This window comes from Paramormyrops kingsleyae, chromosome 1 (genome assembly GCF_048594095.1).
Source record: "Paramormyrops kingsleyae isolate MSU_618 chromosome 1, PKINGS_0.4, whole genome shotgun sequence".
Classification (NCBI taxonomy): Eukaryota; Metazoa; Chordata; class Actinopteri; order Osteoglossiformes; family Mormyridae; genus Paramormyrops; species Paramormyrops kingsleyae.
The window spans coordinates 62,577,063-62,599,527 of NC_132797.1; the positions used below are offsets into that span (position 1 = coordinate 62,577,063).

General features: G+C 43.2%; 1 protein-coding gene across 2 annotated transcripts; it reads left to right on the forward strand.

Annotated features, from left to right (window-relative positions):
- Positions 1-1,013: 1,013 nt before the first annotated feature.
- aox6 (aldehyde oxidase 6) lies at positions 1,014-20,481 on the forward strand. 2 transcript variants are annotated; one of them, XM_023836815.2, is made up of 35 exons: positions 1,014-1,491; positions 3,107-3,164; positions 5,395-5,486; positions 5,897-6,005; positions 6,451-6,577; positions 6,670-6,731; positions 6,814-6,885; positions 7,074-7,154; positions 7,517-7,661; positions 7,996-8,088; positions 8,190-8,341; positions 8,506-8,599; positions 10,265-10,374; positions 12,491-12,675; positions 12,775-12,937; positions 13,339-13,428; positions 13,517-13,686; positions 14,152-14,278; positions 15,166-15,288; positions 15,501-15,597; positions 15,692-15,816; positions 16,027-16,160; positions 16,452-16,539; positions 16,805-16,891; positions 17,074-17,265; positions 17,348-17,575; positions 17,846-17,941; positions 18,022-18,150; positions 18,282-18,356; positions 18,566-18,618; positions 18,721-18,835; positions 18,928-18,993; positions 19,357-19,545; positions 19,927-20,094; positions 20,230-20,481. In XM_023836815.2, exons 1-35 carry the CDS (start codon positions 1,475-1,477, stop codon positions 20,278-20,280), a joined length of 3,963 nt encoding a protein of 1,320 aa, XP_023692583.2. In that variant the 5' UTR covers positions 1,014-1,474; the 3' UTR covers positions 20,281-20,481. The 2 variants fall into 2 exon arrangements, with proteins under 2 accessions (XP_023692583.2, XP_023692582.2); XM_023836814.2 differs by having other exon boundaries at positions 1,015-1,491; positions 5,390-5,486.
- The last annotated feature ends 1,984 nt before the right edge of the window (positions 20,482-22,465 follow it).

A 22,465-nucleotide genomic window follows, 5' to 3' on the forward strand; every position in this document is an offset into this window, starting at 1 on the left:
GAAATCTTTTGTTATTGCTACATTATGCAGGTTTAGGGGGAGGGATGGACTTGCCGAGGGGGGGGGGGGGATGTGATATTCTACGCACCAGAATATCAGCCACTAACTTGGACAGCAAAACTAATTGAGTGATGTCACTTGTATGTCTTGGTGCTGTCTTCCTCTTACCCCCACACCTATTCCTGATCAGGAACCCGCCCACCCAACATCACCTCTGTCCGCCATTCCGTTCCGCTACTTCCATGCTGACGCAAGCAAAATGCAAACATGTCTCAACCTGAGCAAACAGCTAACACTTGATCACAAAGAGGGGTGAGCAGGCTATGAAAGGGTAGGGCAAGGGGTCATTATAGGTAAGGAGACAGGGACAGATATGAAGGTGAGAATGCAGGAGACTTCATCTTCATGGTGTACAGCAATCTAAGTCACACTCCCACAATCAAGCACAAGGGATCAAATCTGTGACTTTTTTCCATCCATATAGTTTTAAATTACTTTTTAAAAACTTTTACATAGGCTTCTTTTTCAAAAATGTAGTGTACTTTCTCACATTCATAACTATATTACCGTGTTTGCTTTGTGGACTCACACAAAAAAGCATTTTAAAAACCTGTTTGCCCACTTACTCAAGAAAAACACAAAGACAGGTGATCATTTTCATGCGTTATTGTATAGTATTTTAAATATTAATAGCACTTTAGATACATGTTGGATGACGTTAAACTTGTTTTGAATAATATTTGTATGTGTAAGAGTTTTAAACTGTGTTTGTGGTTTAAGAAATGACATAAATTATTTAAGACTGCTTATGTAATGTAAACCGCCACGCTGTCATGCAAGCTGGAGTTAAGATATATGGTACTTGGTCCCAATGACGCAATGAAATGCTCACTTGACGCATTTTAAAAGTTAACTATGAGACACCATTTCCGTATCGTGGCGCTACGGCGGTTTTATTGAATGTGCTGCCATCGTCTGTCCAGAACAGGAAATACTAGAGGCACTCATTTTTCTACATTAAAATCTGTAACTCTGCCCAGGGAGAACTGGCACGATCGAAATAAACTGCTACTGTTGTTAGCATGATAATCAAAAATAATAGCACTGTGAAATATGTAGAAAAACACGAAAGTTATTTTTTTAATTGGTAAAACAAAGCAGAACCGTATAAGAACACGCGCGTATACGCCACAGTTAACATTTACTATTGTTCTGCCAGGGGGGTCAGGAGATCGAAGTACACAGTTGTGAGAGCGACTTCTAATCGTACGAAGTCGCTGTTTCTTACCTTTTTCTTTTCATTTTGTGAAAAATGAACGTTTAGGGTAATTACGTACAGCATTTGACCATCTGGAAGTGGAAGTGTAACGGTTCCGATTAGGTCAGCCAAGTGGGCGTAAGAGAATTTTTTGCGAAGTTTCTGCTGGCGAACAGAAAATGGCTGATAAGCGAAACCCAGAAACTCTGCTTTTCTATGTCAACGGGAAGAAGGTAACATATTCTTGTCTTAAATTTCACTGACTTCTTCATTACTTGGGCATTGCAAGCGCTTTGCTAACCCGCAATTGTCACGCACAGCTGTGGCATTTCAGATATCCAGGGAATAACTTTTTGTCATTTCTGCATTTTTCTCTTGGCAGTTCTACAGTGATACCTTGAGTGTTTAATTAAATGATTCCAAATGTATGTGCGCATGAGTTCTGTATTATGTACTTAATAAAAGGGAAAGCGATTCTGCATGAATGTGTTTCTCTCTGCACCAGTGTGTAAGCATATGTGGTGAGAAAAAAATAGAGCTCCACAAGGAAACACTGATTTTTTTTGCTACCCGAGGTGTAAAAATGGCGCTATATATATCTCAAAGGGAAATTAAAAAAAATTAAAAAGCAGAGCTCTGGAGGCTATGATACGGAGCCCCTAAGGTGACAAGGGAGCAGAAAAAAAACGGCAGAAGGAAAAAAAAAAAAGTAATGTTTTGCGTTATAACCCAAAACTTTTCCGATATACCCCAAAACCTTTGCGTTATAACCCAAAACTTTTGCGATATAACCCAAAACCTTTGTGTTATAACTCAAAACTTTTGCGATATAACCCAAAACTTTTCCGTTTAAGATCAGGTGACTAGCGTACTTTTGGTCATTCGAGTGCAACTTCCAAAGCCGCAGTTTGCATGATGTGATTGATCCCCGCTTCGCTTATTAATCTAATTTAACGGTTAAAAAAACTTGAGTTCAGTGTGGTAAGATTTGATTGTTTAATTTATAATTAGTAATTTGTAAAGCAAGCCTTGGTAATGTACGTTTCAGTAACATTGCTAATTAATGCTAATCTGATGAGGTTGATTTAAGCTTAAAGAATTGTTCGTTTTTTGTTGTTTCATGTTTATAATAAATTAATATAAATCAAATGCTTTTTTCTCACATGAAGTCCATTTATTCTGCATTTTGCATACATCCATCGATAACCATGAAGCTGCCCACAGTGCAAAAGCTGCTCACAAATAAAGTTAATTAGCCTACATCACCCAAGTCGGAGTAGTTTTTCCTTTGGAATAATACCCTTTCACATAAAATCCTATTAATCTGCCTCAGACTTATGTGAACATCATGCCTAGATCCGAGAACAAACTGAATGTCCATATATTGTAGACCAAGATCAAAGTAAAACGCTCCATGTTTTCCTATCAATTATGTTCGTTACACTGACTGATTACTCATATTTCCACTTCAAAGTCACAACAGTTTTGCCTTATGCCGCAAAAGTTTTGGGTTATAACGCAAAGGTTTTGGGTTATATCGCAATGGTTTTGGGTTATAATGCAAAGGTTTCGGGTTATATCGCAAAAGTTTTGGGTTATAACGCAAAGGTTTTGGGTTATATCGCAATGGTTTTGGGTTATAACGCAAAACATGACTTTTTTTTTTTTTCTTCTGCCATTTTTTTTCTCCTCCTTTGTCCCCTTAGGGGCTCCGTACTACGATAATTAACATGCCATTAAATTCCGTGATGATAAAAAATGGCAATGCAAAAACTTTTGTGGGATTTTGTTGAATCAAAATGAAATCACCCAGTCGTCATCTTCACTTGGTACTTTTGTGGACAACAGATTCTGGAAGAGAATGTCGACCCAGAAACTATGCTGGTCTTCTACCTCCGGGAAAAACGTATCCTTTACGAGTGCTTTTATTCTCATGAAATGCCAGTGACGCAACAAGCTGTTGTACACCTTAGGGTGCGAATTTAAGGAAACCGGCATCATTCGTGTCATGTGATCACCCAGCTCCGTACCCTACGAGGGCGAACTTATTGATCAGGCTGGAGGCTGGGCTTGTCTGGCCATCTGATATAGGCTACTGGCAGTTCCCCAGTGAACCGATGCCGTTGTGAGAGTAAAATTTACCGCTCAAGCAGGTTCAAGCATTACTGGAAGAAGTACAACGTAAAACAACATTTTTCTAAAAATCCAATTTAATCCCAAATTACGTATCCACTTTGCCCACCTGCTGGCTGTCCCGACTACTCAAGCTACACAAGGTGGGTGCAGACACTACTATATGGAACGCTTAAAATTAAACATTATACATGACACTGCGATATACACAATAACAACACAACACATGCCAACTACACCCAGCTATTTACACTTTTACACGGCTGGAACCGGCCCAGAATGATGCGCTGTCCGACTGGTAAACCGCCCCCAGCGCAACGTTATGCAATATTGTTCGCTGCCTGAAACGCTATTGATCTGTGTAGTGTATCTAAAGGGGACCACTGTTAACGGTATGTGCTCTTCTAACAGTTACAACTTTATAACACGACCATATACTGTGAAACTAAGCGGGAAATTCCAAGTAAATATCACTGCAGCCCAGAGGTAAGTATCAAGTGGGAGGGGCAATGTCGTGCAGGAAGGGTTTATCACGAGGGGTAGGATGGGTTTATAACGTGGGTTAGGGTATCACATGATAGCAGTTATAAACCCCTCCCACATTGCCCCGCCCACTCGACATTCGGTCCCTGGCAGCAGCGATATTCCTCTCTGAAATACACTCATTATGATGATTAATTTAAAAAAGCATAGGTGTGCCTCCTTATGCACACCGGCACCACTGTCAGCCATCGCCACTAATTCTGTGACAAAATACTGAGTGTGAATTAAGGGTGTAACGGTTCTGAAACCGAGACCTAAACCATGGTATGAGATCGTGAACGTTTGTATCGCGGTTCTGCTGCGGGATCCTTTCCGAGCTCACTTTATGTTATTAATGTTACAAAAGTAATTTTGCATTTTATAATTAACACTGTAACACATGTAAATCACAAAATTATAATAAATAATACACATTACTAGGGCTGTAACCGTTACTATTTTCCATGTACTTTCAAATTACAAATTAGCTGTATTTTAATGAATAATAATGCATTTTATTTATAGGTGCCTTTCTAGACACTCAAGGACACTGTACAGTGAATGCAAAAGTACAATATAAATAATAAAACCATAATAATACAAAAAATACAAGAATATAAAGCATAGGTTAAAAGTAGACAAGGCAACTGAATTCAGAGAAAGCAAGCTTGAACAGATGGGTTTTAAGTTTGGATTTGAAAAGTGGGAGTGAGTGAATGTTTCTGAGCTCAGATGGTAATGAGTTCCAGAGCCGGGGAGCTGAGCGACTGAAAGCTCTGCTCCCCGTGGGGGCAAGACGGGCGAGGGGGACAGTGAAATAGATAGAGGACGAGGATCTGAGAGTGCGAGAGGGAGTGGCAACTTGTAGGAGGTCTGATAGATATGGAGGGGCAAGGTTGTGGATGGCCTTAAATGTTAACAGCAAGATTAAAGTCAATACGGAACTTAACTGGCAGCCAGTGGAGCTGCTGCAAAACGGGAGTGATGTGGTGTATGGAGGGGGTTCGGGTAATAATACGGGCAACTGAATTTTGAACCAATTGAAGCTTATGAAGGGATTTCTTAGAGAGACCAAAGAGGAGAGAATTGCAGTAATCCAAGCAAGTAGTATGTAAATGTAAATGTTTTTTTAATAATAATTAATAAAAACATGCCCTTTTAAAAACAGTAGATGTACTTTACTGATGCAAATGCTGGCTGCTGCAGTAAGGGTGAACTTGGGAAAAAAAAAAAACAGCAACATTGTGATGTACCGCGGAACCGCCAAAATACCGTGATATAAATTTTTGGTCATACCACCCAGCACTACCGCAAAATTTATTGTGGGGGACTTGCTCTGATCTGCAGATTTCATGGTGGGTATGTATATGTGGTGGACCTGCATGGGCAAAATTCCAGCCCTGCCCTGGGGGGGTATGTTCTCCTTTGATGAATGTCATGTCAACACAGGGTTTCCTTGACTTTCCACTCTGTCAGTAAAGTTGACCGGCACTAAGCACAGCTGCGGAGGAGGTGGGTGTGGAGCCTGCACTGTGATGGTGTCCCGCTACCAACCTCGGACAAAGACCATCATGTATCCTGCCTTGTTCCCAGAGCTGTGCCTCCTTTTGGGGGGATGCTGCTGTTTACCTTGGTTGATTTTCAACCTCAAACATGGTTTTTATTCTGATATAGAGTTAGATCTTACTCGGACAATAAGATTTGGCTGGTCATATTTGTGCCGATCATTCGCGTGTTATTAAAGTGGCGTATTACTGGACCTCACTGACCAGTGGCAGTAAGGTTAGCCATCAGTCAGCAGCTCGTCACATGTGACCGTGTTCATAATCTCCCCCGTTGTCTCATAGCGTGCATTAGCCAGGCCTCGTTATGTTCGTAATCCACTCAGAGTGAATTGGCCCCATGCTCTCTACACTCTTTCTGTTACATGCATCATTGCCAGGTGGCTCCACTGAAGCGCACTGGGCTTCCTTTACTCAGCAGGCATTTTTCTGCCAATGCATGCCTGCTGCCCGTGTGCCAACTTCACCTGGCCGCGGTGACCACCACGGAAGGTCTCGGCAGCTGCAGGACCAGGATCCATGCAGTGCAGGTAGGCGCAGATCTGTTCTTGCTCTCAAATCCATATGGCCAAAGGATCTGATACCGCCAGTGTCCTGCGCTAATATTTCTGTATCGTATTGATATTTGTTTATAGTTTATAAAATAAATAAATATAAAATATGTGTGAACATATATTTGTATGTTCAACCTCATTTCAGCCGTACCCACCAGAGATATGTGTCTGAGAAGAATGAAGTGTGTGTTTGACATATAGGGGCCTCCACAGGTCACGCTTCTGCTCCCCCAGGGACCTCACTCACCCCCCAGGATACCCTCCTGCCCCTACACAGACCTCACCCCTCTTCCCCCCCAGGACATGCTTCTGCCCCCACTGGGACCTCACTCACTCCTGAGGATATACTGCTATCCTCACAGAGACCTCACTTACCCCCCAGGGATTTCACTCGCCTTTTTTGCTCTTACTGTGACTACAGGAGCGCATAGCGAAGGCCCATGGCTCCCAGTGTGGCTTCTGTACCCCTGGGATGGTGATGTCCATGTACGCACTGCTGAGGACTCGGCCACAGCCCACTTTGGATGACATCATAGAGGCCCTTGGGGGTAACCTGAGCCCCCCCCCCCCCCAGAAACATCCATATCGTAACACTCAGATGCTGAATGCTGACCTCCCATCTTTCCCCCATGTTTGATAGGTAACCTGTGTCGTTGCACTGGGTACCGTCCCATCATTGATGGCTTCAGGACGTTTTGCAGGGTGAGGTTAAGCTCCTGATCTGCTTCTCACTGATCAAAATGAGGGTAGGATTAGCAACTTGAATAATTAGGTCTCTCCACAGGCTTCTGACTGCTGTCAGGCCAACAGCATGGAGGGATGTTCTGCGAATGGACAATCTGCAAATGACAAAAATGTGAGTAATAACTGACCTTTGTCACTATGAATGTTATTCCCGTGGGTTCATAGCATCACGATGGTTGGATATAGATTTTCACCTAATGTATGCTTATTTTTGAAAAAGGTTTCCTTAATTCTTTAATGGAGGAATTTGAAATGACATTGTTTATCCAGTGGTTAATGCAATATTTTTTTTCTCTCTAGGGTGCTCCTGAGTTGTTCTGCAAGGATGACTTTAGACCTCTAGACCCTACGCAGGAGCTGATCTTTCCTCCAGAGCTTATCGTAAGGACAACAAGGCATTTTTGAGGGTGATTTATAAAGTTAGAGCTGCTCGTCCTCCTTGTAGAAAATGTAAATAAAGGTTTAGAGCACAATCACTGCAGTGAGTTATTTTCAAAAGAACTTGTTATTGTTGGCACTATTTGGCACTGATGAAGCAGCAGTGAGGAGTTTGGCTTTAATGTTGGTGTCCATGGTGATCCTGCTGGTCTACAGGTGGCTGCAAGCCTTTCACATGAATTGAAGTGGAATCTCTGTGGATCCTCAGGTCTCACTGCCTCTTCCAAGGGAAAAGTCCTGCAGGTCTGAATGTTTCTTATCCTCACCATTATTCTGACACTCCTGCGTATTCCTCCTTATCGCAGCTCATTGCCGAGTCCCAGAGGCCAATCACGCAGACTTTTCAAGGGGAGCAGACCACCTGGGTGTCCCCTGTATCCCTGGAAGAGCTGGTCCAGCTCAAAGGCAGATACCCCGAGGCCCCACTTGTCTTAGGGAACACTAATGTCGGTAAGTCCATCTGGGTCTTCAGAGGGGAATAATACCAGTCCAGGAAGTAAAAATCTAGAACAAGACTTTGTTTCAACCACCCAGTTGAGTATAAAGAGTCATATTCCCAGAGTACTCAGCTGGTTGGTTGAAACGAAATCTTGGTCTGGATTTTTACTTTCTGGACCTGAACTATCCACCTCTAATATACAGTATACATAGACAACTGCATCATATACTGTTCTCCTAGCCAGAGGATATCAGTCCAGCATCTTCTCCGTCATAGACGTAATTTGTTTTGAAGCATTATATTATGGGTGGGAGTTCACCATCAAAATCTGCTTTTCTCAAAAAGGTCCAAGCATGAAATTTAAAGGCTCTCGGCACCCTGTGATCATCTGTCCTACCAGAGTCTCAGAGCTCTATGACATCACTCACACCCCACAGGGTGAGCCTTCTGTAGCCCCCCCCCCCCCCATTGTCAGCCTTCTTCCAGCAGAGCAGAGACCTTCAAACTTGACCTACACTCCCCTGTGTCTGACCGTGCAGGCGTGTGGGTGGGGGCTGGCTGCACCCTGTCTGCTGTGAAGGCCCTGCTGGAGAAGCTGGTGCTGGAGCTCCCCTTGGACCAGGTGGAGACCTTCTCTGCCTTGGTCCAACAGCTGGGCCATCTGGGAGGCTGGCAGATCCGTAACGTGGCTGTAAGTGTTTCCTGGCATCCAGGGAGGGAAGGGTGAAGGTCTTTTCCATTACTTGTGCTTTCATAGTGATGTAAATTCTGAGCTCTCTGTAGTTTTCCTGTTTCCAAGAAGTATGAACATCTGTGTCTGTTCTGTGTATGTGTGTGTGTTTACAAATGTTTCAGTCCCTAGGGGGCAATATTGTCAGCGCCTATCCAAACTCTGACTTGAACCCTGTACTATGTGCTGGAAGATGCGTCCTCAGGATTATCTCACAAGGTTAGTGGCCCTGAGGCTTAATAAGAGGTGACTTGAGCTGCAACGATATTTGGCTCACATTTCAGCTCGATAGATGATTCAGGGCCCTCGATTTGATACACTCACAATATATTCAACAAAATAAGACTGAAAACACACTAAGATCTCACAGTTCTTATTTATTCCCTTTTAGGCAGGTATATATACTGTAAAAATTTTTTTAAAAAAGCTGTTTTTAAACCATTTCTTTAAGGGTTTTCCTTATTCTGCAGATTCCAGTGCAAAATGCAAATAATAACATTTCAAAATCATTTTAACTGATGGTGTTTTTCTTAAAACAAGCAGATCCCTACCTTCTTGAAACTAAAAGGGAAAAATATGAATAAATCAGAATGTTAGACAATGTATAAGACTGAAAACAAACTAAGATCTCACACCATTTTAGGCATGTATTGTTTTCAAACCAACAATGCAAAATACAAAAATAAAATCTCAAAACAAATCTGAGATTATGTCTGTTGCACCCTCTGACTTTAAACACTAATAAATGATTTTGTGCCTTGGTGAATTGTTACACCCCTACAATGTGCATCTTCATATTTTTGAATCACGAAATATCGTGCAAGGCGCATTGTTACACCCCTAGAACTGACATGGCATGAGTAGGTTAATTAAAGCTGGTGATGATAAGGTGTCTTGTAATGTGTGTGATTGTGGTTCTGTCCTATTCCTGCTGTTTATTTGATCAGCACATCCAACATTTTGAAATCAAAGTACAGTAAAACCTTGGATTGCGAGTAACTTGGTCTGCGAGTGTTTTGCAAGACAAGCACAAATTTTGACTAAATTTTAACTTGATGAATGAGCGAGGTCTTGTAATACGAGTATTACGTATAAGCTTTGTCTGCCTAGCGTTACGTGATCACAACTGAGCCAATGGTTCTTCTCTCTCTATCTGCGTGATTGTGGGTAATCATTTCCCATGCTCGGTCTCCGCTGGCATCCCTCACTCGTATAGTCAAAATTTATCAGACAAGCGTCTTCCGAATAAGGCCGTAGCAGTGCGAGCAATGAATCTGCAATGCAATGTCACATTTCCGCGAAATCAAAAAGGAGACAAAAGCAGCTGTCATTGCATAGGTTCTTTTTTAAAGTCTCCTAAAGAAAAAGATTCCAGTGAGCCAAAAGATAGCAGTGATTCCGTTATAGTGTAAGTTGTCCTACAAAATAACCCTCCTCTTCTCCTCCCTCTCGTCTCCCTCACACCATCCACGATTCTTTTCAAAGGTAGAGTGCAGGTTAATTTGTTTTATGTATTTTTACTTTTAATCATTTTTATATGGATATTTTTGGGTTGTGGAACGAATCATCTGAGTTTCCATTATTTTTTATGGGAAAATTTGCTTTGATATACAAGTGCTTTGGATTACAAGCACATTTCCAGAATGAATTATGCTTGCAAACCAAGGTACCACTATATTCCTTTAACAAACAACCATTGAAGTTGAATGGTGGATATCTACATTTAGCCAGTGTAAGCTAATAAATTGCTCCAGTAAACATCCCTGTCTGTTTTCTGTCTACCTAGGATTCTGGGGTTTCAGTGTGATATTTCATATCACAATACATATTTTATCAAAAACAAACAAGCCCATCCTTATTAAATGATGCATTGTCCATCCTTAGGGGGAGAAAGGGAAATTCCAATGAATGAAAACTTCTTCACTGGATTTGGAAAAACTCTGCTGAATCCAGAAGATGTCGTGTTGTCGGTTTTCATCCCAGTTTCTGAAAAGGTAGGAGGTCATTTAAGTAAAATCACATGTGGTGGTCTTGCTGTCTCCTTTTTGCTGTGACCCCTGAAACTATCATAGGTGTTGGTAGATGGTGAATAATGTCCAAATGAGGGAGGGATCCTGGGCGCTGTCTACCTTTTTAAGGAGGCTGATTTGATGTAATTCAATAGAAGGACTGAGGCCAATATGAGTGAGAACTTAAATGTCATAGACCTAATAAGATTTGAGTGATGTTCTCCACTGGCATGCAGAAGAAACAGTGAAAAGTGTTAATTAGGGATGGCACGGTTCATGAAAAAAAACCGAACCGTTCGGTTCGCTTGTCTCGGTTCGGAGCATGCATGCGTCGCACGGTTCGACGGTTCATGACATGCGCAATGTAGCCTCGTGCCCCGTATGTGACGTCAGTGTGTTTCCCTTTCGCGCGAAAGAATAGGCTATATGCACAGAGCGTTGTGACGTAGTTCCGGTAAAAGTTCAGCCAGCTAAGTAATTTCCGGTAGCCTTTCGTTTACTGCGTTTAGCTCGTGTTTTCGGCGTTACCACCGTCTCTGAAGAAAACGTTTAAATTTCAGCCAACCGATAGCACAACATCTGAACACTGTTGTGCGCCTTTGTTGTGTGACTTTATTTAATGTGCGGTTAGGCACTTTGTTAAAGAAAATTAAGTTATCTGTGACAAAGCACTCCAGTGAGTGTCATGCCTCGATCGTCCGCTCTTTCCGTGTGCCACGCCCCCTCGTTAACCCTGTGTGGATTCCCCGTGTTTACCAGCTGTTCCTGATTGTTGTCAAATTTGTCATTACTCCATTGTATTTAGTCCGCGTTTCCGTTTCTTTCTCCAGTCCGGTCATTATATTGCAATTCTGCTTTACCGCTCGTCTGTGTTCCTTTTGCTCATTAAACCCCGCATTCCCCCGATCCTAGGTCTCCTCGCCTCTGCTTCCCCGGTCAGCGTTGTAACAGTGAGCCTGCTTCCATGCTGCAATGTGAACATTTGCCATGTTCCTAAAAATTCTGTTTATTGCAGTGTCTGACCACACAGACCTACAGGCTATTGCCAGATGATCATACTAGACATATCAACTGGACATATTTTGAACTATTACAGATTGATGTCTTGTACATACACAGAAACTGGATTTTATCGATTACTCAAGAACATTCAATATAATGAATACCAATTTTTTTCACGTTATATATATATATATATATATATATATATATATATATATATATATATATATATATATATATATTATATATATAACGAACCGAATCAGGCTTAATCAAGATAGGTGATTTATCATTTTAACGATCCCCAATTAAATTAACCCCGTGGACCGGACAAATACAAAACGAATGATTAAACATTATATGCGTCTCTTTTTGTATGTTTTCTAAATAAGACCGCATGCCCATACACAACTGTAATAGCGATTAAAGCGATCTATTCTTTTAGCATTTATGTTAAGGCAAGACTTTTATTTTATTACTGTTCTGGGATTAATAATGTTTAATAATTTTAATAATGTGCTTTAAGTCAAGTCAAATTCAGTTTATGCATGATTACATGATATAGCTTTTTTAATACTGTATCCTAAATTGTGGATAATTAAGCTATATATCATATGCTGAAGTACATTTCTGGAGTGTTAAAGATTAAAAGAAAAAATAACAAGAACCGTACAGAACCGAAAACTGTGACCCTAAAACCGTGATACAAACCGAACCGTGGGTTTTGTGAACCGTGCCACCCCTAGTGTTAATACATCAATGTGGAGCTTATTTTCACCTTAACTGGAGACATTAAAAGGGTACGTAGTGGGATAGAAAAAAAACTTGTTTGAAAAGTTCAAAATTATATCAGTGGGGGAAAAAAAGCTTTATAAAGAATGAAAATTTAAAGGATAGTTTCTCTGAATGTGGCACCCTACGCAAGCTTCACCGCCGGTGCCCCCCATATCCGAGACAAAGTGAAATTGGCTGGCTAAGTCGGCACCCCCTCAGAAAATGGGGGCTGTCTGGCACTGGTTCATTCGTCAAAGATCCATGTTAGATTATTAATCACTGACCTGGCTGGTCCAGACATCACGAATATCCCTTTGCCTTCCAGGGAGAGTTTGTTAGGGCCTTTCGGCAAGCACCACGGAAAGAGAACGCCCTGGCAACTGTTACCGCAGGGATGCGGGTGAGGTTCAGGCCGGGCACCTGCATGGTGGAGGACCTAAGCATCTTCTATGGAGGTGTTGGGCCCTGCACTGTGGCCACCACCAAAACCTGTCAGCACATCATTGGCAGGTATGTCTATATTTAGCGGAGAGACCCCCAAGTACCATATGAATTTATAAATGCCAAGAATCAGCAGATGGTGTTTGTGACACAATGCTCTCCTTAAAGGCCCTGGAATGAGGAGACCTTGAACGATGCCTACACAGCACTCCTGCAGGAGATCTCCCTCCCGCCCTCTGCTCCAGGGGGGAAGGTGGAGTTTCGAAGAGCTCTCACTCTCAGCTTCCTCTTCAAGTTCAACCTCCATGTGCTGCAGAAGCTCAGAGAGATGGTAGGCTGCATTAACCCTGCTTCATATTACTGCAGGCCTCACTTAGCTGTTCTTTGTTGGTTAATTCCTGATGTTGGAATAATCACCTTACCTGTAATTATGTATTAACCACTCCAGTGTAACATGGTGCTTTTCAAAGTGCAGGTACACGTTTCAGATGTAGTTGCCAACTTGCATATCTCTTATTCACTATTCTGCTTTTACCACAATAATAAATATATTTAGCTTTTCCCTAAATTCAAGCCTTTCCCTAAAATCAAGCCAGTTACATGATCAGCATGGTTCCTAGTTGGCATTCAGGTTAGTGGAGTAGTACTGCTTTCTGTGATCAAGCTTATTATTAGCAGTTCTGTGAGTGAAATAGCATCATTCACTATCCCTGGGCCTGTTCCCTGTTATAGGGCATCATCCTGGAAGATGTACAAGGAGAAATGGTCAGTGCCATACAGGGTCTGCCTGAACAGCTACAGCCCTGTGTCCAAGAATTCCAGGTCTGTGCAAGCTCTTCTTTTCTCTGTCTACACCTGGACCATGAATGATGAGGAAGTTGGGAGCCAGCACTGAGATATACTGTTTTAGGAAGTGCCTCAGGACCAGCCCAGTTTGGACCCCGTGGGACGGCCCCTCATGCACCGGTCAGCCATTAACCAAGCCACGGGTGAAGCAGTGTACTGTGATGACATGGCCAAGGTGCAGGGAGAGCTGTTCATGGTGATCGTTACAAGCACGAGGGCCCGTGCAAACATCATGTTAGTACTATTCCATCTTCTGCATAGTACAATGAAAAATATTTCATCTCATATACTTTACCCACAACCTAGCTGTTGGATGATATCAGCCTATATGTTCACTAAAGTCATTCATCACATCCAGTGAAGTAGATCATTGTTCTTTTACAACAGTGTTTTTTCAAGCATATGTCCTTACTGGCCCAGAAAATGCTAATGGTCGCTTATTGAATCCACATGATACAAATCATTTACCATTTACCCCCCTAAACCTTGTTGTTGTCCCATAACACAAGGGCATTTGAAGAGCAGGCAATAGTCTGGGTACAGTATATGATTCTAAGACAGCCTACATTTTAGTGGGATTGCTTCACAGACATATGAATGCACATTTTTTTTCTTCTTTTTCTTTTTCAAGCCAGTTAACCACTTATGCCTGAACTCGTCCATGCTGCATGGCTGAGTTTTCTATGTTCCCCCCAACAGTAAAATAGATGACAGTGAAGCTCTTAAACTCCCAGGGGTGGTGGATGTGATCACCACCAGAGACATCCCCGGCAAGAAATTCCTGTCCTTCCCTGGCATGGAGGAGGAAGTGCTGGCGGTCAGCGAGGTACGGATCTGTGACCGCCGGGGTCCTTTAGCGGCTGTTTGGGTCACATAATCTGCGCTCTATCTTGCCCAGAACTGCAGCTACTCCCTTTACAGATCACAAATCTTTTCTACCTCACAGACAGTCCACCATATAACCACGTTATTCTGTTTTTTTCTCATACCACCTGGAACAAAATGCCTGTGTTTGTTGTTTTCCATTGGGCTTAATGCTACGTTCCATTTACCTCGGAGCCTGAAACTCAGAACTGGGATGATGTCATACACAAGTTAACTACATTCCAGTACCGCAAGTCGGAAAGCCATTTAGCAGTACCAGGGACCTGTTTCAGAATGCAAGATTTCTTGTTTAGCTGGATAACTTGTCAGATTCAGTTTACCCCAGTTTATCTTTGTTCACTCATTTAGCCCAGACTACCTTAAATCCGACAAATTATCCAGCTATACAAGAAATTCTGCTTTCAGAATCAGGCCCCAGATCTAACCTGGTTAACTGTTAGCCATTGTTAGCAATATCAGTGGATAACAGCACATTATGTTGTAATTTGTGCATAAAAACACACAGCAATTCATCCACAGATAGCAGTTGAGCAGTACTGTTGTACGATTGATTTAATGAGCCACAAAAAAGATGTAAGTGCTGATAAACACTATAAAACTACAGTATAGCTTTAACTTCTGTTGATAAAGGGTGCAGCCAAGTTAAAGTCTGAGGTCGGGGTTGTGCTGATTCTGCTAAGTTCACGAGTCGGAATTATAATTTCCAACAAGGAAATTTCCAACAAGGAACCTTGAATTTCTGCGTTATGAATTCAGATGGAACGCAGCATTAGAGAGCCTTGTGGTGCATTGTGGGTTCTGCAGTTCTTCTTTTTGGATGCCCTTCAGGTGACCTGTGTAGGTCAGATGGTGTGTGCCGTGGTTGCAGACACTAAGGAGCACGCCAAGCAGGGGGCCGCGGTCGTGAAGGTGGATTACGAGGACATACCAGGCCCAGTCTTCACCATCGAGGTCTGTGAAGCCAAATGAATGTTGATGATTTTAGCATTAGCATCTCTGCCAATGCAGGGTATCCTTGTAGATGGTGCTATAGGCTGTAATTATAGTGTTGTGTCCTATCTGATGAAGCTCTATTTTTTGAGTCATTTGTTTTGTAGTGTTGTATTCAAATTACTGTGTATTAATAATCATGCTCTATATCATTTTCCTCCTTTGGATTGTAGGAAGCCATTGAGAAGCATTCTTTCTTTGAGCCTCAGAGGATGATCGAAAGAGGCAACGTTACAGAAGCGTTTGAAAAGACCGACCAAGTATTTGAAGGTTTGTTAATGTAAAAGTGGAAAGCAGATTCTCATAACATGCATGACCTCTGGTGAGTAAGTGAGCAGATCTGCTGATCCACTCTGTTCCTCAGGAGAGATCCACTTAGGGGGACAGGAGCATTTCTATATGGAGACCCAGAGTATGATTGTAGTTCCATCAGGAGAAGAGAAAGAGCTGAAAGTCTACTTGTCCTCTCAACATCCAACATACGCCCAGGTAATCCATCACCTTGGCAGAAGTGTCCCGCTTGTATCTCAGTGTTGTACATCTTCTTGTCTCTAGTGATGTAAATGAGCTCACTGCAATCACTGACATGGAAATGACCTTGCAGCATGGCCTAAATCACAGGCAGTGGTCTTCAGAATCAGAGTAGCGAATTTCCATTAGTTTTGCCTGCTCATTTTGTCTGTTTTTTTTGTCTGGCAGGAATCCATCGCAGAAACGCTGGGAATACCGTCTAACCGCGTGTCCTGTCACGTGAAACGAGTTGGCGGGGCATTCGGGGGCAAAGTCACGAAGACAGCCATGATGGCATCCATCACGGCGGTGGCTGCATGGAAGTGAGAGCCGGAGACAGACTGGACAGAAAGTCAATAAATCTTATGATGCATATGCTAGGGAGTGCATTTTCAGCTATTTACCACTTTCAGCACTCATGCCGTTTTGTTTGTTTGTGCTGTGACAGTGCTAGTCCTTGTTATACAATGACATTCAGCCAATGGCAATAATTACCCTGAACGAGTCAGCTATGTGCTTCCTGGGACGGGCTCCAGGCTCACCATGTCCCTGAAATTGTAATGCGGTTGCTAGATGAAATGTGCTCAGATCTTTTGAATGGCTGCTCCATTCAGGACGGGAAGGGCAGTGCGCTGTGTGCTCGAGCGAGGGGATGACATGCTGATCACAGGGGCTCGCCATCCTGTGCTGGGCAAGTACAAGGTGAAGCCTCATGCCTACATACTTATGTTCTACCCAGAGAAATATGAATGGTCACTAGCTATTCATCATAATGGCCCTTACTTACCTGCTTCTTCTTCATATTGCTACCACTAGGAAGGTAAATTAGCTAAAGTAATTGGAGTTGGTTAGCTTGCTTGAAGGTAGTATCAAGTGTGCTCCTGGGACAGATCTCTTTTTAGAAGAACTTCATCCTCCTGGTCAATGTTTGGTCAGTGGAGGATTCATTCTTGTTCTGTGTACTCAGGTGGGCTTCATGAATGATGGGAAGATCTTCGCAGCTGATTTGCAGTACTACAGTAATGCAGGACACACAGCAGATGAGTCCATCCTCGTGAGTCTTTCTAGGATTGTTCATAAAACTCCCCAAGTGCCTGATTGGTTCATCCTTCATTCTTTATGTGATAGTACAGCTGTCAGCTGCTTGTCTTTCTTGTCCAGAAAAGCTCATGATTCCTATTGGTGTTAGTAAAACAGCCCATTTTCTAACTTATTATTGGCTTCATGCTTATCCAGGTGATTGAGAAGATACTCCTGCACATGGACAATGTTTACAATATCCCCAACCTGCGCGGTTGGGGCATGGCTTGCAAGACCAACCTGCCTTCCAACACGGCATTCCGGGGCTTTGGCGTGCCCCAGACCCTGCTGGTTGTGGAGAACATGGTCAACGACGTCGCCATAAAGTTAGGCCGCACAGCTGAGGAGGTAAGCGGGTCAGCCAATGTGAAGCTCGTAGGTATGTCCTGTGGAACGCAAGGCCTTAAGGAAGATCCCCATGTGTCTCTAGATACGAGAGAAGAACATGTACAAGGGACAGTCTCTTACTCACTACAAGATGGAGTTTGACCCCCAAAATCTGCATCGCTGTTGGGACGAGTGTTTGGAGAAGGCCACCTACCACAGCCGGCGTGCTGCCATCACCAAGTTCAACGAGGGTAGCCGCTACAAAAAGAAGGGCTTGGCCATCATCCCCATAAAGTATGGTATCGCTTTTACAGAGGGATTTCTCAACCAGGTGAGCCACTTGAAAAACCAGTGATATTGTCTGCTGATCTTTACCATGAAGCACATCCATTAGATCCAGTTGAACCCCTTTTCCAAAATCACCATGCATATTGGCCAGCTTACATGAGTGACCATTAGGGACTTGAGGCACCATCACTTTTGAAAATCTGCAGCATTTGAACATCTCTGAAACACAGCGCCCTCTCCTCATAGCACGGTTCTTTAGAATCCATTTCCATGTGTGGTTACGATGCATTTTATTTCCAAAATGTACTTTAAGGCCGCTGCTCTGGTCCACATCTACAAGGATGGCTCTGTTTTGCTGAGTCACGGAGGAACAGAAATGGGCCAGGGCCTTCACACTAAGATGCAGCAGGTAGGCAGTTAAATACTTTGATGGCTGTTAAACGGGCATCGTAAACATAAGTGAGAGGTTGTTGCCGTGCTTTTTGGCAGGTGGCAAGCCGAGAGCTCCGGATTCCAGCGTCTTTGATCCACATATCTGAGACCAGCACCAACACAGTGCCCAACACATGCCCCTCCGCCGCCTCTTTTGGCACTGATGCCAACGGCATGGCTGTCAAGGTATGTTGCTGAGGAGTCCTGTGGGGGGAGATCAGGGAGCCTGATCAGATTTCAGTACTCGACAACGCCTGTGCCGGTCAGCCCACATGGGCTCCGACCAGCACTACAACACACCTTTGGTGTCATTTTAGGAAGCCTGTCAGAAACTTCGCCGAAGACTTGAGCCCATCATTAAAGAGAACCCAAAAGGCACCTGGTCCAGCTGGGTAAGGTCACAGGACACAGGACAGTCTGAAATCTCTCATTCTTTATTTTTATTTCAGCTACCCCAGTTCAAAGAGCTGCTGTCATACATATTTGAATCCACATTGCTGTTATAAATAATGTTTTGGCATGCTTTGTCATTGAGCCTCTGCTGATCTTTTCCCCTCTTTTTTACCTTTATCTTTCCATTTCTTTTTTTCCATTTCATCAGATCATGAAAGCTTTCCTTCAGAAGATCAGTCTCTCAGCTACCGGATTCTACAGGTAACCATTCAGAACATCCTTCTAAGTTTTGAACATTAAATGGGGCTAAATCTGTGTCCTGGGTGACCAAGAGTACAGACTCAAAGGGGCGCCATCCTACAGGGGTCACAACCTCTACATGAACTGGGAGAAGCAGGAGGGGCAGCCGTATGCCTATTTTGTCTACGGGGTCTGCTGCAGCGAGGTGGAGGTGGATTGCCTCACCGGGGATTACCGGGTAATCTGTGACAACTCTCACACCTCTGCTGGCAGTTATATGGCACAGTGAGGGTGTTCAATGATCTGTTTTTTGGTAATTATTTCCTCCAGACCCTCAGAACAGACATTGTTGTGGATATGGGAAAAAGTATCAACCCCTCTATTGACATCGGCCAGGTATGGTTTTGCCTTGTTATCTGGGAGCTTTTAAATCTGTCATCTGAAGTGGTGGCCCACTTCAGCACCCACCCCAAAATGTGTCAAAAACTAAATTAATAGCTAGTGAGTAGAGTCAGAAGATTGTAGTTCGCTAGATGGTTACTAAAACATGCTGCTTCAGCGTCACCTAAATAAGGAATGTGTTTTAGTGTAGTGGTTAACTGTGGCCAACAGGGGGCCTTGAGGTTTTGAGTGGTGCTAAACACTGCTGCTGACTGGGCCTCCTAAAAAGCCAGATGAGGGGACGGGTAGATTGTGCCTGGCAGCTGGGTTAGGCAGCAGGCCGCAGGCCGTCCATTATAATGTTCTCTGCTCCTTCAGATCGAGGGCGCCTTTACCCAAGGCCTGGGTCTCTTCACCATGGAGGAGCTCAAGTTCTCTCCCTCTGGGGTACTCCACACCCGGGGACCCTCCCAATACAAGATCCCTGCACTGTGTGACATGCCCCTGCAACTTAATGTCCACCTGCTGGCCGGCTCAGGAAATGCACATGCCATCTACTCCTCCAAGGTCAGCATGTGCCTTTCATCAGGGTCGGTCTCAGGTATAGATGGTCTATATTTACTTTTAAAAACATGGATGAATCATCCTCAGCCTGTGTAGTACAGCCAGCATACACAAGAGCAGGCCAGAAGCTGGACATGGCCATGCAGGAATCATACAATACAGTACGGTAACCCAGCAGCAGATGGCAGCAGAGTCCAGGAACAGCCACTTGAGAATCTGGTTTTATTCCTGTGTAGAGTTACAGTTTTGAGGACTGGCATCCCATCCAGGATGTACCCCTGCCTGGGGTAGGATCCAGGTCTCCCACCTCCCTCAGCAGTTAGAAGACAGATGTATGGCTCCAGTTTTAATGATAAATTAAGTTTGCTGGCTACCTCATTGCAGGGTATTGGTGAGCCCGTGCTTTTCTTGGGAAGCTCTGTGTTCTTCGCCATCAAAGACGCCGTGGTGGCCTCACGGCAGGAGGCGGGGCTTAGCGGGCCCTTTCGGCTAGACAGCCCCGCCACCCCAGACAGGACATGTCTGGCATGCGCTACCCGCTTTGCTCAGATGGTGGGTAAACATCGGGGCCACGTAAAACACCATAACCCATGGGGCATTGTTTTCCCTGTGCCCGTCTGGCACTGCCACTCATTTTCCATCTTCAGTCCATGTCTTGATGCAAACCTGCCACTGCTTCTATTCCAGGTGCCAGCCAGCGACCCGGAATCTTCGCAGCCCTGGGCAATTCATGTGTGACAGGCCCCATGAGTCCCCAACAAGGAAAAAAATGTGATATCTCTCCACAGTCACTGCTGATTAACATGAAAATTGCATGGTCTTCAAAAATCCCAAATGAGAGGTGCATTAGTAAAATGTTTTAATGAAAACTAACTGGTTAAAGATTCATATAAAGATCAGCATGAAACCACTTAACAATAATATACACATCTGTCAATATCTCTGATGTCTACTGTTGTGTTTCTATAATTATGAACACAAGCAACGTACAACGTGATTGAGTTTGATAAGGGCCAAATCGTTATGGCCAGACGACACCCTACAAGGATCGTAATGTTCTGACTCATCTGCATATACACAAAGGGAGAGCAAGGTGCAGAATCACCTGCATTTGCTGTTGGCTTACAGTTTCTTTAACACATTATACCAGTCAGATTAAAGACCTGTGGAAAACATGGAGAAGACTGCAATCAGAGATTGAGGAAAGACAGCATATTTCAGTACTTTGTGACTTTTGAGGGTCGTTTCCTGCATACCTTTTTATGAACGTGAACTGGCACTACAATTTCACAGGGCAGTAAACATTATGTATTATGTCTACTTATGTATTATGTTTTCAAATTCATTCTTATATACGCTAACCCAATTATACCACACATTTCATTATTTGTTACTTAACAATTCAAATTCTACAAAAAAACCGATTAAAACATACGCAAATACACTATTCATGCACAGAAACTGAGCAGTCTCACCCGCAGGTAATACCAATCCGTCGTCACTGCTGAAGATTTCAGTCTCATTACCTCATTGCCTTCATTGCAATCATACATTATGAATCTGCCTCAATGCTCATTGGATGATGATATGCAATTTCTTCATGTGAGGTTTCCTTTTTATATACTATATTTTATATACTTAAGAATAGTATAGTGACGTATACTTTACTTATACTGACTTACACTTGTACTTTAATACTAAATCTTATACTTGTACTTTAGTATACTTCTCAACATTCTGTCATGATTTTGTAAATACATTGCAGTCTAGTGTACGTACAGTATGAGTTAAATTTAAGAATACTTTAAGAAGTATATTTCAAGTATACACTCACCTAAAGGATTATTAGGAACACCATACTAATACGGTGTTTGACCCCCTTTCGCCTTCAGAACTGCCTTAATTCTACGTGGCATTGATTCAACAAGGTGCTGAAAGCATTCTTTAGAAATGTTGGCCCATATTGATAGGATAGCATCTTGCAGTTGATGGAGATTTGTGGGATGCACATCCAGGGCACGAAGCTCCCGTTCCACCACAGCCCAAAGATGCTCTATTGGGTTGAGATCTGGTGACTGTGGGGGGCATTTTAGTACAGTGAACTCATTGTCATGTTCAAGAAACCAATTTGAAATTATTTGAGCTTTGTGACATGGTGCATTATCCTGCTGGAAGTAGCCATCAGAGGATGGGTACATGGTGGTCATAAAGGGATGGACATGGTCAGAAACAATGCTCAGGTATGCCATGGCATTTAAACAATGCTCACTTGGCACTAAGGGGCCTAAAGTGTGCCAAGAAAACATCCCCCACACCATTACACCACCACCACCAGCCTGCACAGTGGTAACAAGGCATGATGGATCCATGTTCTCATTCTGTTTACGCCAAATTCTGACTCTACCATTTGAACGTCTCAACAGAAATCGAGACTCATCAGACCAGGCAACATTTTTCCAGTCTTCAACTGTCTAATTTTGGTGAGTTCGTGCAAATTGTAGCCTCTTTTTCCTATTTGTAGTGGAGATGAGTGGTACCCGGTGGGGTCTTCTGCTGTTGTAGCCCATCCGCCTCAAGGTTGTGCGTGTTGTGGCTTCACAAATGCTTTGCTGCATGCCTCGGTTGTAACGAGTGGTTATTTCAGTCAAAGTTGCTCTTCTATCAGCTTGAATCAGTCGGCCCATTCTCCTCTGACCTCTAGCATCAACAAGGCATTTTCGCCCACAGGACTGCCGCATACTGGATGTTTTTCCCTTTGCACACCATTCTTTGTAAACCCTAGAAATGGTTGTGCGTGAAAATCCCAGTAACTGAGCAGATTGTGAAATACTCAGACCGGCCCGTCTGGCACCAACAACCATGCCACGCTCAAAATTGCTTAAATCACCTTTCTTTCCCATTCTGACATTCAGTTTGGAGTTCA